Source organism: Oncorhynchus gorbuscha, linkage group LG15, assembly GCF_021184085.1.
Source record: "Oncorhynchus gorbuscha isolate QuinsamMale2020 ecotype Even-year linkage group LG15, OgorEven_v1.0, whole genome shotgun sequence".
NCBI classification, from domain to species: domain Eukaryota; kingdom Metazoa; phylum Chordata; class Actinopteri; order Salmoniformes; family Salmonidae; genus Oncorhynchus; species Oncorhynchus gorbuscha.
Window position 1 is genome coordinate 45,727,173 of NC_060187.1, and position 15,339 is coordinate 45,742,511.

Here is a 15,339-nt window from a genome sequence, read left to right on the forward strand (position 1 = left end):
GACTTGCGGCAAAAGGGTGACTACTTCTACACAGTCTCCTCGGAACAGTTGTTGTCTGTTATTTAAACACTAATTTCTGAGGCTGGTAACTAACGAACTTGTCCTCTGCAGCGGAGGTAACTCTGGGTCTTCCTTTCCTGAGGCAGTCCGCATGAGAGCCAGTTTCATCATATCGCTTGATAGTATTTGCGAAAGCACTTGAAGAAACTTTCAAAGTTGTGGAAATGTTCACATTGACTGACCTTCATGTCTTAAAGTAATAATGGACTGTTGTTTCTCTTTGATTACTTGAGCTGTCTGTTCTTGACATAATATGGACTTGGTATTTTACCAAATAGTGCTATCTTCTGTATACCACCCTTACCTGGTCACAACTAAAATGATTGGTACAAACGCATTAAGAAGGAAATTAATTCCACAAATTAAGTTAAGGCACAAATCTTAATTGAAATGCATTCCAGGTGACTACCACATGAAGTTGGTTGAGAAAATGCCAAGAGTGTGCAAAACTGTCATTAAGGAAAGGGGTGGCTACTTTGAAGAATCTAAAATATAATTTGATTTGTATAACACTTTTTTGGTCACTACATGATTCCATATTTGCCATTTCATAGTTTTGAGGTCTTCACTCTTATTCTACAATGTAGAAAAAAGTCAAAATAAAGAAAGCCTTGAATGAGTATCCAAACTGTTGACTGGTACTGTATATACACAGTGCCTTCGGGAAAGTATTCAGACCCCTTGACCTTTGACCCCTTTTTTATCTATCTACATACAATACCCCCCTAACTACAAAGCAAAAACAGGTTTTGAGAAAAAAATTACGGAACTATCACATTTACTCAGTACTTTGTTGAACCTTTTGCAGCGATTACAGCCTCGAGTCTTCTTGGATATGACGCTACAAGCTTGGCACACCTGTATTTGGGGAGCATCTCCCATTCTTCTCTGCAGATTCCCTCAAGCTCTGTCATGTTGGATGGGGAGCGTTGCTGCACAGCTATTTTCAAGTCTCTCCAGAGATGTTCGATCAGGTTGAAGTCCGGGCTCTGGCTGGGCCACTCCAGGACATTCGGAGACTTGTCCCGAAGACACTATTGCGTCGGCTTGGCTGTGTGCTTAGGGTCGTTGTCCTGTTGGAAGGTGAACCTTAGCCCAAGTCTGAAGTCCTGAGCACTCTGTAGCAGGTTTTCATCAAGGATCTCTGTACTTTGCTCCATTCATCTTTGCCTCGATCCTGACAAGTCTCCCTGTCCCTGCCCCTGAATAACATCCCCATAGCATGACGCTGCCACCACCATGCTTCACCGTAGGGATGGTGCCAGGTTTCCTCCAGATGTGACGCTTTGCATTCAGGCAAAAGAGTTCAATCTTGGTTTCATCACACCATTGAACCTTGTTTCTCATGGTCTGAGAGTCTTTAAGTGCCTTTTGGAAAACTCCAAAGTGGGCTGTCATGTGCCTTTTACAGAGGAGTTGCTTCCACCTGGCCACTCTACCATAAAGGCCTGATTGGTGGAGTGCTGCAAAGATGGTTTTCCTTCTGGAAGGTTCTATCTCCACAGAAGAACTCTGGAGCTCGGTCAGTGACCATCGAGTTTGACCATCAGTGACCATCGAGACCAAGACCCTACTCCCCCGATTGCTCAGTTTGGCAGGGTGGCCAGCTCTAGGAAGAGTCTTGGTGGTTCCAAACTTTTTCCATTTAAGAATGATGGAGGCCACTGTGTTCTTGAGACACCTTCAATGCTGCAGAAATGTTTTGTTACGCTTCCCCAGATCTGTGCTGTGGCACAATTCTGTCTTGGAGCTCTACGGACAATTCCTTCGACCTCATGGCTTGGTTTTTGTTCTGACATGAAAATCATGTCCAATCAATTGAATTTACCACAGGTGGACTCCAATCAATCACATTTATAAAGCCCTTTTTACATCAGCCGATGTCAAAGTGCTATACAGAAATCAAGTTGTAGAAACATCAAGGATAATCAATACAAACAGGATGCACCTGAGCTCAATTTCGTGTCTCATAGCAAAGGGTCTGTTTTTATTTTTAATACATTTGAAAACAATTCTAAAAACCTGTTTTTGCTTTGTCATTATCGTATATTTTGTTTAGATGCTGAGGATTATTTTTTAGATCCATTTTAGAATAAGCCTGTAACGTAACAAAATATTTTCCAAAGGCACAGTATATATTTAATTAAAAGTCTCATTAAAGGTTTGGCTACATTTTCATGCACCTCATGTTGGCCCAGACGGCATCCCTAGCCACGTCCTCAGAGCATGTGCAGACCAGCTGGCTGGTGTGTTTACAGACATATTCAATCAATCCCTATCCCAGTCTGTTGTCCCCATATGATTCAAGATGGCCACCATTGTTCCTGTTCCCAAGAAAGCTAAAGTAACTAAACTAAATGACTATCGCCCCCTTTGCACTCACTTCTGTCATCATGAAGTGCTTTGAGAGGCTGGTTAAGGATCATATCACCTCCATCCTACCCGATAGCCTAGACCCACTCCAATTTTCTTACCACTGACAATGCAATCGCCATCACACTGCCCTATACCATCTGGACAAAAGGAATACCTATGTAAAAATGCTGTTAGTTGACTACAGCTCGGCATTTAACACCATAGTACCCTCCAAACTCGTCACTAAGCTCGAGACCCTGGGTCACGACCCCGCCCTGTGCAACTGGGTCCTGGACTTACTGACGGGTCACCCCAGGTGGTGATGGTAGGAAACAACATCTCCACCCTACTGATCATAAACACTGGGGCCCCACAAGGGTGTGTTCGCAGCCCTCTCCTGTACTCGCTGTCGACCCATGACTGCGTGGCCATGTACGCTTCCAACTCAAATCATCAAGTTTGCAGATGACAAAACAGTGGTAGGCTTGATTACCAACAACGACAAGACTGCCTACAGGGAGGAGGTGAGTGCCCTTGGAGTGTGGTGTCAGGAAAATAACCTCTCACTCAACGTCAACAAAACAAATGACATGATCGTGTACTTCAGGAAACAGCAGAGGGAGCACATCTGCACAACGCATCACCGGGGGGCAAACTACCTGCTCTCCAGGCCACCTACAAAACTACAAAACCCGATATCACAGGAAGGCCAAAAAGATCATCAAGGACAACAACCACCCGAGCCACTGCCTGTTCACCCAGCTATCATCCAGAAGGCGAGGTCAGTACAGGTGCATCAAAGCGGGCACGGAGAGACTGAAAAACAGCTTCTATCTCAAGGCCATCAGACTGTTATTAAACAGCCATCCCTAACATAGAAAGGCTGCTGTCAACATACAGACTCAAATCTCTGGCAACTTTATTAGATGGACTTAAAAAGGTATCACTAGTCACCTTAAATAACACCACTTTAATAATGTTTACATATCCTACAACACTCATCTCATATATATAATGCTCTATACCATCTACTGCATCTTGCCTACCCCGCACAGCCATCGCTCATCCATATATTTATATGTACATATTCTTATTCACCCCTTACATTTGTGTGTAAAAGGTAGTAGTTATGAATTTATTAGATTACTTGTTAGACATTACTGCATTGTTTGAACTAAAAGCACAAGCATTTCGCTACACTCGCATTAACATCTGCTAACCATGTGTAGGTGACCAATAAAAATGTATTTGATTTGAGCATAGGTCTGAACATGAGACTGTAGACAATACGCATAAGTTAATCACCTACACTTTGACAGGGTAGGCTAATTATTTATGTACATTTACATACACTTGTGTTTTTCTTAACAGAATCAGTACGTTTTTTTCGGTTTTCAAATCAAATTTGCCTAGGTTGGTTAATGGCCTTTATGCCCTAGCAGATTGGGCACCAAATGGCCTTTCAAGAGCTAGTAAGCAGAATATACAACATACCTCCTATAAAAGAACCAAAATCCCCTTTTGTATTGTCCTGATGAGGTATAAGTTGGGCTATTTATTACGTGTGTATTGATGTAAAAGTTGGGATATTTATTACGTGTGCGATGAGGTATAGGTTGGGATATTTATTACATGTGTGATGGAGGTTGAGATATTTGGGATATTTATTATTATTAACTGGCCATTTATTTACCTGTTTGAGTTTGAGGTAGAAGGTCTCGCTAAAGGCCTTGCGGCTAAAGTACCAGAAGCGCTCATTGGCCGGGTAGACGCGCACCATGGTTTCCAGCAGGAAGCGCACCGGCTCCACCACCTCAGTCACCACCAGGTCCACCGCGACGGTCATGTACACCTGCTTATCTGGAGAGAGACCACCACAGAGAGGACAAGGTCACACACTGGAGGGGGTGTTTGTAGTGCCAACAGCAGTTCCAGAATGTATACTGTATCTGTCTGGGTTAAAGTGGGCGTTGCGGGTTGACACACTAAGTGGACAAAGTGAAATGGTAGGCTATTAGCTTGATTTAATTGTATGTTTATAGAACGCAGAGAAAATATATTGCCTGCTGTTTTAATTAGGTAGACCAAACGTGTACTCCTCAGAGGGCTTGGATTCCACCACGACCACCAGCTGTCAAACTAGCGACAGCAGCACACCTATTCTCTTACCTCACCCTTCCCAGAGAAAGAGACAGCGGACCAATTTAAAACTAGAGTCATATAACTGCAACCAAGAAACTCAGAATCTTTAAATATCTACGAATTATTTAGAATCTAAGAAACCGCATTCCAAGTCACAGCATGAGACAAGCTGTGTGTAATATATCGCAATGTAGTGCAGCATAAATCTAAGCTGTCCTCTAGTACCACCAGCCTCATCCAAGTGAAAAAGTTACATCCGGGGTAACAGATCTTGCAACATCCAATTTTTGGGGTTGAAAAAAACAGATTGGGAGAAAAATAAACACACAGATAGCAATCGCCGAGCTATGAAACGGAGGGGAAAATAACCCATTTCACAGTGAGAAGGTTTTATTATTGTAATTAACTAGGGGGGAGGGAAAAAAAGTCTACAAAACTGCCTTGTAAAGGATGGCCTAAAAATAGATTCCAATTATGATAAAAGTCAAGCATAGCATGTTGGTTTAGAAAGATGTTTTAGGAAACGGCATCCCTTCAAGCTTCCGATAACACAGGACTACTTTCCCTGCGTGCCAAATCGCTGACAACAAAGAAGGATTTGTTTAGTTGAGACCGCTAGGGCCATTGTTTTTAGAAGTATTCTCTCTCCCAGTTTTGACATGAAGTAAGCTGTGTGGTTTAATAAGGTTTTTGTATAAGTAACAAATAATGTTCATGTTTTGTGGGAAGTTTTCCATTGCATATAGCTTTACATTTCAAAAACCATTAGCTACAGTATATCAGTTCAAATCTATACGGATAATTACTAAATGTTCTGGCTCTGGTTTATTATTTACACAAACAGTAATATCCAATGTTTACATGCATGTTCTGGAAGCCAGTTATCACAACTACCTACTTCCTTTTCTACTAGTGAATGGTTTGTTTCCTTTGTGGAGGAATCGTGGCATTGTAGTTTAGACTACCTAACTCCCCTGAGCTGGGTTGCTTTGACAAGCTGCCATATAGGTTTAAGTCAAACTTTTCTGACTTCGGAGTCAGCAACTCTGCAGCGCTGCTAATTTGTTTGATATAATGAGTTCAGTGAGGTGAGGTCTTGCAGCGCTTGGCAGAGTCTTACTGTGCATTACACTGGGACCTGATATATGAAAAAGGTGTCCAAACCACCCATGTTTTCAGACAGCCAATTTGGTTTGGGGCATATATCATTTATTTTGCAGGCCATCTTAGGGAATAGCTGGTATCAAATGTTAGAGGCAGCCTATTTTGTGACTGTTCAAAGTAAGAAATGTTACCACAATTTTAAGTCACTTGAAAGGCCTTTAAAAGAAATGTCCTGTGTTGGTTGAGTAAAAAAAAAAAAAATCATTACAAATAAAAAGGTGCTAGCTATATAGGTCGAGTCTGGGACCACATGGACAGGGCCATTAGCTACAATTAGCACAAATGAAAAGCTCAGCACCAGTAGTCTTCCACATCCTCGTTCCTCAGTCTCTGACCCTGTTAACCACTGAGGTTGAACGCTGCTCGCGCTCTAAACCAATCCTAGAGCACAACCACAATGTTGCTAATCTAATAGGCTTTCCCTAGCAAACAGGGGACGTCCTGAGGACATTGTGACATTCCCAGTAGGTACCGTAAGGGTTTCGTCCCACTGACGGAACATTCTAAGACATTCCCATTACCCTGGTACCAATGTAATTCACGGGTTTCACTGAGGACCATGTCAGGACGTTAATCCCACTGACGCATCTGGTCCTGAAAACATTCTAAAAAAGGTCCCGACATGGTCCTCAATGATGTCCTGGGAACTTGCAGGGAACTACACACAGGACCCCAGAGAACATTCCCTTGGGAACATCACGCGACAGGAACTAGACAAAACCTCCAGGGGACCATTAGACAACATCCGAAGGAACTCCTAAAAACGTCCTCGGGGAAGTCCCCAGGACCTACACAAAAGCTCCAGGGAACCATTACAACATCGTGACGACTTAAGGCGACTATTTTGTGACGTCCCAGGAAATCCTAACAACTCATTATTGTTTGCAAGGTCTATAGCAGAAAAAAAAAAAAGAAGCAAATAAGTGCCTTCCCCCTGTCAAAATCAGAAATTAGGCTTTAATTTGCCATCTCAGCCATCCATCTTCTCAGATGAAAATAGTAAGATAAACACTAAATAGTATAGGAGCTTCAATTTGTGTTGTTTTCTGCTTTATTAGGCAGATGTCCATTATAATTGATGAAAGAGTCAGAAAATGCTGGTTGACAATGGCATGCGTAAGTAAGATAGGCTGGTGACAGGGTTGAGGGATGGTTCTCACCTTTAGGTGTGTCTTCATTCAGCACCTGGAAGGCAGCCATGTTGGGGTTCCATGTGCCCGTGATCACATACGACTTTCCATCCGAGCTCTTCCCCATGGACTCCTTCACATAGGCAAACAGGGCAATGACATACAATCACGGTCAACAGGCCTCAAAACGGCAAAGCCATTCCAACCAAAAGCCAAAGAATCGATTTTCAATTAAACTCTGTTTAACCTGTCCAATAAAGAGTGCACTAAAGTCAACGAAAGACTAAATAACTAGTCTCATAGTGGTAGGTCAGTACATAGACATGGGAGTGCTGTTCTGGAACCTGGTTATGTGAATAAAGGAAACCACCGTGATTGCTGCTCACCATGTCTAGAAGATGCATGTCACTGTTCCGAACCTTCTGCCCTGGGCTCAGCAACATCCCAAAACACCTGAGGGAGAGGAACACAGGTCAGGGCCAATGTCTCAAGGGGGCACTGCAACTCACCTTTCATCATTTCTTAAAACCCAAAGTTTGGGTTTTGGCAGAATTTGGATTCCTTATAAAATACAAAAAGGTATTTGCTGAGAGACTCATAATTGAATAAAATCAAATAATTAAAAAAGATTCTCCATCAGCGTGGCAGTAGCAAAGCTACAGGTATATTTTGTTACAGTGACCCAATTCTGAAGACTCTAGTCAAATGCTGGTGTGGGTGAATATGCATGGGTCTATTTATAAATTCAAAGAATCCAAAATGAACTACAGCAAAGCAGTGCCAATATCAATATCACTTGGAGACAGGGACCACTATGTGCCTGTTTCTTATGATAGGTGCGCCATCAAGTGGTTGCACTGAGAATCACTACTTCATAAGAATATAAACCATTTATTATGCTTCCACAGAACAAAGATACTCATCTGAAGAGATTTGATTTCCCCCCTCCTTCATAAGGTTGACCTAGAACTTTCCTACACATGACATTACTGATGTAAGAAGGCATGACTTACTCGTGTGAGCAACTATTATTGGACTCCCGAGTGCTTGAAGCATCACTACAGACACCCTGGATCGAATCCAGACCATCACAACCGGCCGTGATTGTGAGTCCCATAGACTGGTCCGGGTTTGCGTCGTCCGGGTTTGGCCGGTGTAGGCCGTCATTGTAAATAAGAATGTGTTATTATCCGACTTGCCTAATTAAATAAAGGTTCAATTAAACCAAAAAATGATTCACTATGGCTTCAGGGTCAGACGGATTAACAGGACGAGTACTCAGAGCATGCGCTGACCAGCTGGCAAGTGTCTTCACTGACATTTCCAACCTCTCCCTGACCAAGTCTAACACCTACATGTTTCAAGCAGACCACCATAGTGCCCAAGAATGTCATGTTAACCTGTCTAAAGGACTATCTTCTGTAGCACTCATATAGCTATGAAATGCTTTGAAACGCTGGTGACGACTCACATCAGCACCATCATCCCAGACACCCTGGGCCCACTCCAACTCGCATGACGGAATCCACAGACGATGCAATCTCTACTGCACTCCACACATCCCTTTCCCACTTGGACAAATGGAAAGCCTATGTGAGACAGCTGTTCATAGAATACAGCTCAGCATTCAGCACCATAGTAACCTCCAAGCCCATCACTAAGCTCAGGACCCTGGGATTGAACACCTCCCTCTGCAACTGGATCCAGGACTTCCTGACGGGTCGCCCCCAGGTGGTGAGGGTAGGCAATGCCATCTGCCACGCTGACCCTCAACACGGGTGCCCCTCATGGGAGCATGCCTAGTCCCCTCCTGTAGTCCCTGTTCACCCACGACTGCATGGCCGTGCACGACTCCAACACCATAACGTTTCACAAAGATGATGAGACAGTCTACAAGGGAGGTCGTCAGAGACCTGGCAGTGTGGTGCCAGGACAAGAACCTCTCCCTCAATGTCAGCAAGACAAATGAGCTGATCGTGGACTACAGGAAACGGAGGGCCAAGCACGCCCCAGCCACGTCGACGGGGCCGTAGTGGAGCAGATCGAGAGCTTCAAGTTACTCAGTGTCCACATCACTAAGGAATTATCATGGCACATATGTGCAGGGGGCACGACGCCTCTTCCTCCTCAGGAGGCTGAAAAGATTTGTCAAGGGTCCTCAAGAAGTTCTACAGCTACACCATCGAGAGCATCTTGACTGGCAGCACCACCGCTTGGTAAGGCATCTGCATGGTAGTGCGTACAGCCCAGTACATTACTGCAATCCAGGACCTCTATACCAGGCAGTGTCAGAGGAAGGCCCTAAAAATTGTCAAAGACTCCAGCCCCCCAAGTCAGACTGTTCTCTCAGCTACCACATGGCAAACCATACCGATGCACCATACCATACAGAGTCTAAAGTCTGGAACCAACAGGACCCCGAACAGCTTCTACCCCAAGCCATAAGACTGCTAAATAGTTAGTCAGTAGCTATTGATTAACTAACTATCTGCGTTTGTCTCATTACATGCACTGCTGTTACTGCTATTTGTCTATAATTTTGCCTAGTCGTTATTCCTACTATATGTATACTGAAATAAAACGCAACATGCAACCATTTCAAAGACTTACAGTTCATATGAGGTAGTCAGTCAATTGAAAGCAATTTATTAGGCCCTAATTAATTGATTTCACATGACTGGGAATACAGATATGCATCTGTTGGTCACAGATAGTAAAAATGCTTTTTTATTTTTATTTAAGGGCCTCAAAATCTAATTATGGTATTGCTGTGCATTCAAATTGCAGTCGATAAAATGCTAATGTGTTCGTTGTCCATAGCTTATGTCTGCCCTTACCATAATCCCACCACCACGGGGCACTCTGTTCACAAAGTTGACGTCCGCAAACCGCTCCCCCACACGATGACATACGTGGTCTGCGGTTGTGAGGCCAGTTAGACATTCTGCCAAAATCTCTAAAACGACGTTGGAAGTGGCTTATGGTAGTGAAATTAACATCAAATTCTCTGGCAACAGCTCTGGTTCCTGCAGTCAGCATGCCAACTGCACGCTCCCTCAAAACTTGAGACATCTGTGGCATTGTGTTGTGTGACAAAACAGCACATTTTAGAGTGGCCTTTTATTGTCCCTAGCACAAGGTGCACCTGTGTAATGATCATGCTGTTTAATCAGCCTCTTGATATGCCACACCTGTCAGGTGAATGGATTATCCTGGCAAAGAAATGCTCACTAAAAGGGATGTAAACATGTGTGCACAATATTTGAGAGAAATAAGCTTTTTGCGCGTATGGAACATTTCTGGGATCTTTTATTTCAGCTAATGAAACATTTACATATTGCCTTCGTATTCTTGTTCAGTGTACATATCTACCTCAATTACCTCGTACCCCTGCACATGGACTTGTGCATAAAGCAAAGTTATCAATTATCATTATTAATTTATTCCTTGTGTTATAATTGTTAAATTTTTCTGCATTACTGGGAAGGGCCAATTAGTAATCATTCCCACTGTTAGTTTTACACGTTAGTTTTATGGAGCATGTGACAAATAAAATGTAATTTATAGCAACTGACATGACAACACACACACACACAATTTTTGTTTAGGTAAGCCACTTGAGCAAAACGAGTAGGCAGCATGACACACCGTCACTGCTTAAAGGAGATATGAACATTTTTAAAAAGACAGTTGAAACTAAAAAATAGGATGTAAGGTGTCTGCCTGGTCCCGTGTGGCACCGTTGGTAGAGCACGCAGTGCCATGGTTGTGGGTTAGTTTCCCACGGGGGACCAATACGAAAATGTACACAAATGTATGCACTCACTCCTGTAGATCACTCTGGATTATAACCTCTGCTAAATACAGTGAGAGCTGAATGTGAGTTTTTTATTATTTGTAATACATTAGCAAAAACAGTTTTTGCTTTATCATTTTTTGGGTGTTGTGTGTAGATTGAGGAGGGGGAAAAAAGCAATTTAATCCATTTCAGAATAAGGCTGTAATGTAACAAAATGTGGAAAAAGCCAAGGGGTCTGAATACTTTCCAAATGAACTGTAACTAAGTAATTAAATGCCTTTCAGAAGACTCAAAACAACCTGACACAAAGGAAGCTGTTACTGTTCGAGCAAGGAAGCTAAACTGCTACACAGTCTAAACCTGTAAACATACTCACATCACAATGACTTTATCCTAGACTAGCATAGAGTGAAATGAGGACACTCGCTCTTCCGGTTCTTCACTGTGCAATTCTCGAATGACTATGTGTTAGCTGATCTTATCTTCATTGTTTCATTTCCAATGACTCAGCATGAAAAAGACATTCAAACTAAAAATCACACATAAAAAATGTGGGTTCTATTGCACAATATTTCCTTAAGTCAAGCTTTACCACAGTCTCCCTCTTGTACTTACCAATATGACCCAGAGGGGTTGTGTGTTCTTGTGCATATCAAAAACAGCGTGCTACAGTATAGGACAGTGGTGCTGTCTAGTGTATGCAGCTCAGAAGGCCTTACAGAAGGGTCAAATAGGCAGTAGCCCCTCACCTCTCAATGCCCAGCTCTTGGTTGCTCATCTGCTGGACCATGACCACCACCTTCTTCTGCACGCCCTGCCGCAGCTTGAAGTAGAACTTGTCCCGGTCCTTGGGAACTGGGCTGAGGAGAGGAGTATGTTGTTGGCTTAAAGGTCTGTTAAAGTGAGTGAGTGAGTGAGTGAGTGAGTGAGTGAGTGAGTGAGTGAGTGAGTGAGTGAGTGAGTGAGTGAGTGAGTGAGTGAGTGCTTTCACCCCATAGCATGCATAAGTGTGTGCGTGTGTGTGTGTGTGTGTGTGTGTGTGTGTGTGTGTGTGTGTGTGTGTGTGTGTGTGTGTGTGTGTGTGTGTGTGTGTGTGTGTGTGTGTGTAAGCACATTTAGTGGCTTCATGCTGACCTATAGTTTCCCTTGCTGTCGTCCTCCCGCACCTCCAGTGAGACTGTGAAGCTGAAGAGGTCACTGTCGGGGGAGAGGGGCAGGGCCGAGTCCCTCACGTCAGGGGCTGGCTTGGAGGAGCGGCGGAACGCTGTGGAGAAACTGTACAGGATCCGGCTCACCTGTAGGAAGAGGGGGAGAGGAGGGAAAAAGAGAATATAGAATTGTGCTTTATAGTCTATTAGAATAGAAGGTTGTCTTTTCACTCCGACAATATTTTTTTTCCATAAGTGGAGAAATGTGTACTTCTTTGACGTGCCATGTTCAGGTGGCAAGCAGACAAACAAAAAAGGGCTAATTAAAGTTAAGCAATGACAATAATAATAATATATGCCATTTAGCAGACGCTTTTATCCAAAGCGACTTACAGTCATGTGTGCATACATTATAATAATAAACGCTAGCTAGCTTGGTTTATGAACTAGCTAGCTACAGTAGCTAACTAATTCGTTTTCTGTCTAGTACTGGCAAATAACGGATTTTATTTCAAATCAGCCAACCCATGAGAACCTTTCATGATGGAATTGCAGTAGTTCTAACATTACTTTGTTATTATTTTATCAAGGAACAGCAACTTCGTGGCTTCAATTGTCAAGTAGGCTAGCTACTTTGTTTTCAACTCACGAAGGGTGTAACATGTCACTAATCGCCGTTTAAAACCGTTCATTTTAAATCTGGATAAGTCCATTTATGATTATGTGGTGCAACACATCTCTGATTAATTATTAACCTAGCTTTACAAAACCTAGACTGGCGCTAATCCTAGTTTAATTTAAAACCATGGTGGTGCAACCCACCCTATATTAAAAAAATTAAAAAAATAATCTTTGAGAAACTGGCTTAAAATTTATCTAGGTTTAAAGTGAAAACTAAACTTAGATTAGAGGAAGGATTTAATTGAACTAGGATTCATTTAAAACTAGGTTTAAAATTTGGTGCAACAAAATTAATAGATAAAACTTGATTTAACCCAGTTTAAGAGTTAATCCATGTTGGTGCAACCCACCCTGTTTTACAAGGGTCCTGGACCTCCCTATTTTTAACACTTCTACTGATATTGCACAAAAAGAGTATAATGATATTTCCCATTGACTGATCATAGTTTTTCAGATCCCCTAAGTTTGCCCTTTTTTTCTTCACTTTGGCACAATAGAAACAGATACCAGAAAATAATCAATCCGATTAGCTCGATTAAGTATATTTTACGAGGTCCGGTTTTTAAGCCTCCAAATATTAGTCAATTCCAACGTGTACATATTATTCGTTACTTCTGAGCGCCAGACAGTGATAGTTGGTAGTATGATTGCCTTCACGGTCAACTGACATACTTAAAACTGTATTTTAGTCCTGTACCCTTCTAATATAGTTATTTGTATCTTGGGAGACTCATTTGATTAATATAAATGTTTTCAAATAAGTTTGCATCAACATTATAGATTTATGACCCATCGTTGGATATTTTCTTCATCTGCATTAGTTTCTTATTGCCAGTGAATTTCTGTTAGTGTCTCCAAACTCACTTTAGTCGAGTCGTCAGCTACTTGGTCCATGGTCGCCTTGTTTCACTGTGTTTATTGCCGTGTTTGTTTGTCTTTATTTCTCGATCTAGTATTTGCCATAACATGCAGTTGCATACATAATGTTTCAGTTATTTCTTAACTTTAGAGTCGAGTTCTTTCCTTATTAAGAGGCATATTTTAGTAAAGAGAGGGAATGCCAAACGGATCACCTTCCCCTGACTACCTCAGTCGCCATCTTGACTACCTCCAAATCAGGTGTATGTTTACACCATTACTGTATATTGCTCCCTGTACCAATAATGATTATCCAGACAAATAGAATAGTGACTCACAGCTTCCTTGATATGGCAGGAGAAGACGTGGATCTGAAAATCCTCAGAGCTACGGTAGCTCTCAGTGAAGGAGAAGCAGTCGCTCTCGATGGAGCCCTCGCGACCCCGGGAGCAGAACAGCACCTTGTAGATGGGGAAAGAAGCGATCTCCGTGCCCGATGCCTGGTCCACGATCCTGAGGCATGGGAGACGACTTCAAGTCATTAAGCCTGGCAAATCCTATTGAATTGTTCCTTACAAAAACCATCGTAACTATAGCTCTTAGAAAAAGGAGTGTGCTTAATATAGTGATTTTAACAGGGACATACAATTGGTTGACATTTTGGCAAAGATCTGAGTGCTTCTGCTTTTCTTTATCTGGGATAGTCCCCATAAAGTTTTTAGAACAATCAAAATCTATGAGCTCTCCATAAGTGTGTACAGTAGGAGTTAGAAGTTGTTTAGTTAAGCCTAAGCCCCCTAAGACTCATACACATTGACGTTAGTGTATTTTATTTTATTTTTGTACTAATTTCCTCTGATGTAATCAGTCATGTTATTTCCCACAAATGACGTGTGCGCTTCTCATCTGGCAAAAGCAATAAGAAAGAGATTTCATAACCACATGGTTCATTATTTAATTTCCTCTTTCTGGCAACGTCTGTGGTGGCCCAGGGCCTGCAAGCTGACTTCCGATCCCCAGTTGGGGCTCCCGAGTGGCGCAGCGGTATAAGGCATTGCATATCACTGCAGTCCCTGGTTCGAATCCAGGCTGCATGATTGGGAGTCCCATAGGGCGGCGCACAATTGGCCCAGCGTCGTCCGGATTTGGCCGGGGAAGGCCGTCATTGTACGTAAGAATTTGTTCTTAACTGACTTGCCTAGTTAAATAAAAAGGTTTTAAATTATTTTCCATTATGAAGCTTACTGTTCCTCAGAACAGTGGAGCCAGTCACATTTGTTTGTAAATAGCACAACGGGAGAACACAGGAGTGTTCAATATCTGTCGGTGAGTCTCCGTTGTGCAGCGCACATGAGGTGATAAAGTTTAACCTGTTTGCAATTCACTGCTAAATGTTTGCCCCCAGATATCTTAGAATGGCTTCCTGCTAGCAGTCAAAAAGCTCTGGAAGAGTTCTGTACAGTTGCCTTTTTGTCAACTGTGCTTCCTACTAGTGTTTTTTCTCCTCTTCTGTTCTTCTCCCATCCGTTCCAGGTATACAAGCTCTTCCTTCAGAATAGCATGCATCACAACTTTGTTCATTTGCACAATTTCTCTCATTCACTTTTGCTTGTAAATGTCCACACTCACCGAAAATGACATTTGGTAGCTACTAGCTATGTTGGGATTTGCCCATCTTTGCAATTAGTTGTGTTTTGTTTTCGCTCATTAACGTTTCACTATTACTTTGCGCAAATCTTATTAGCATTCTTGTAATAAGGGGCCTAATAGTCTTTCCTCTTATTTTTAGCGCCCCTTGTGTGCTATGTTGGTAATACCATAAATCCCGGGATGAAAAAAGGACGGTATAACTTTATGAAAATCTGGATACCACCCATGCCTAGTTGCAAGCATATGTTCTTGAAGGATTTCGTTTAGGTCTGTTATTTCAGGAGAAATGCCCCAGAGCTCAAAAAATAGAACACATTCATATATACACTGCAGTGGTGCAGTATATTGGTGC

General features: G+C 42.4%; 1 protein-coding gene across 4 annotated transcripts in view; it reads right to left on the reverse strand.

Moving 5' to 3' along the window:
• The window catches only part of LOC123997378 (rab GTPase-activating protein 1-like), a 173,795-nt gene that overhangs the window by 129,455 nt on the left and 29,001 nt on the right, over positions 1 to 15,339 (reverse strand). For all 4 annotated transcript variants that reach the window (XM_046301540.1, XM_046301539.1, XM_046301541.1 and 1 more), the window contains exons 5-10: positions 13,676 to 13,850; positions 11,785 to 11,945; positions 11,400 to 11,510; positions 7,238 to 7,304; positions 6,882 to 6,984; positions 4,109 to 4,275 (exon numbers count right to left, since the gene is read on the reverse strand). In XM_046301540.1, the coding sequence (XP_046157496.1) occupies positions 4,109 to 4,275; positions 6,882 to 6,984; positions 7,238 to 7,304; positions 11,400 to 11,510; positions 11,785 to 11,945; positions 13,676 to 13,850 (784 nt within the window). The remainder of the gene's footprint in view (positions 1 to 4,108; positions 4,276 to 6,881; positions 6,985 to 7,237; positions 7,305 to 11,399; positions 11,511 to 11,784; positions 11,946 to 13,675; positions 13,851 to 15,339) is intronic.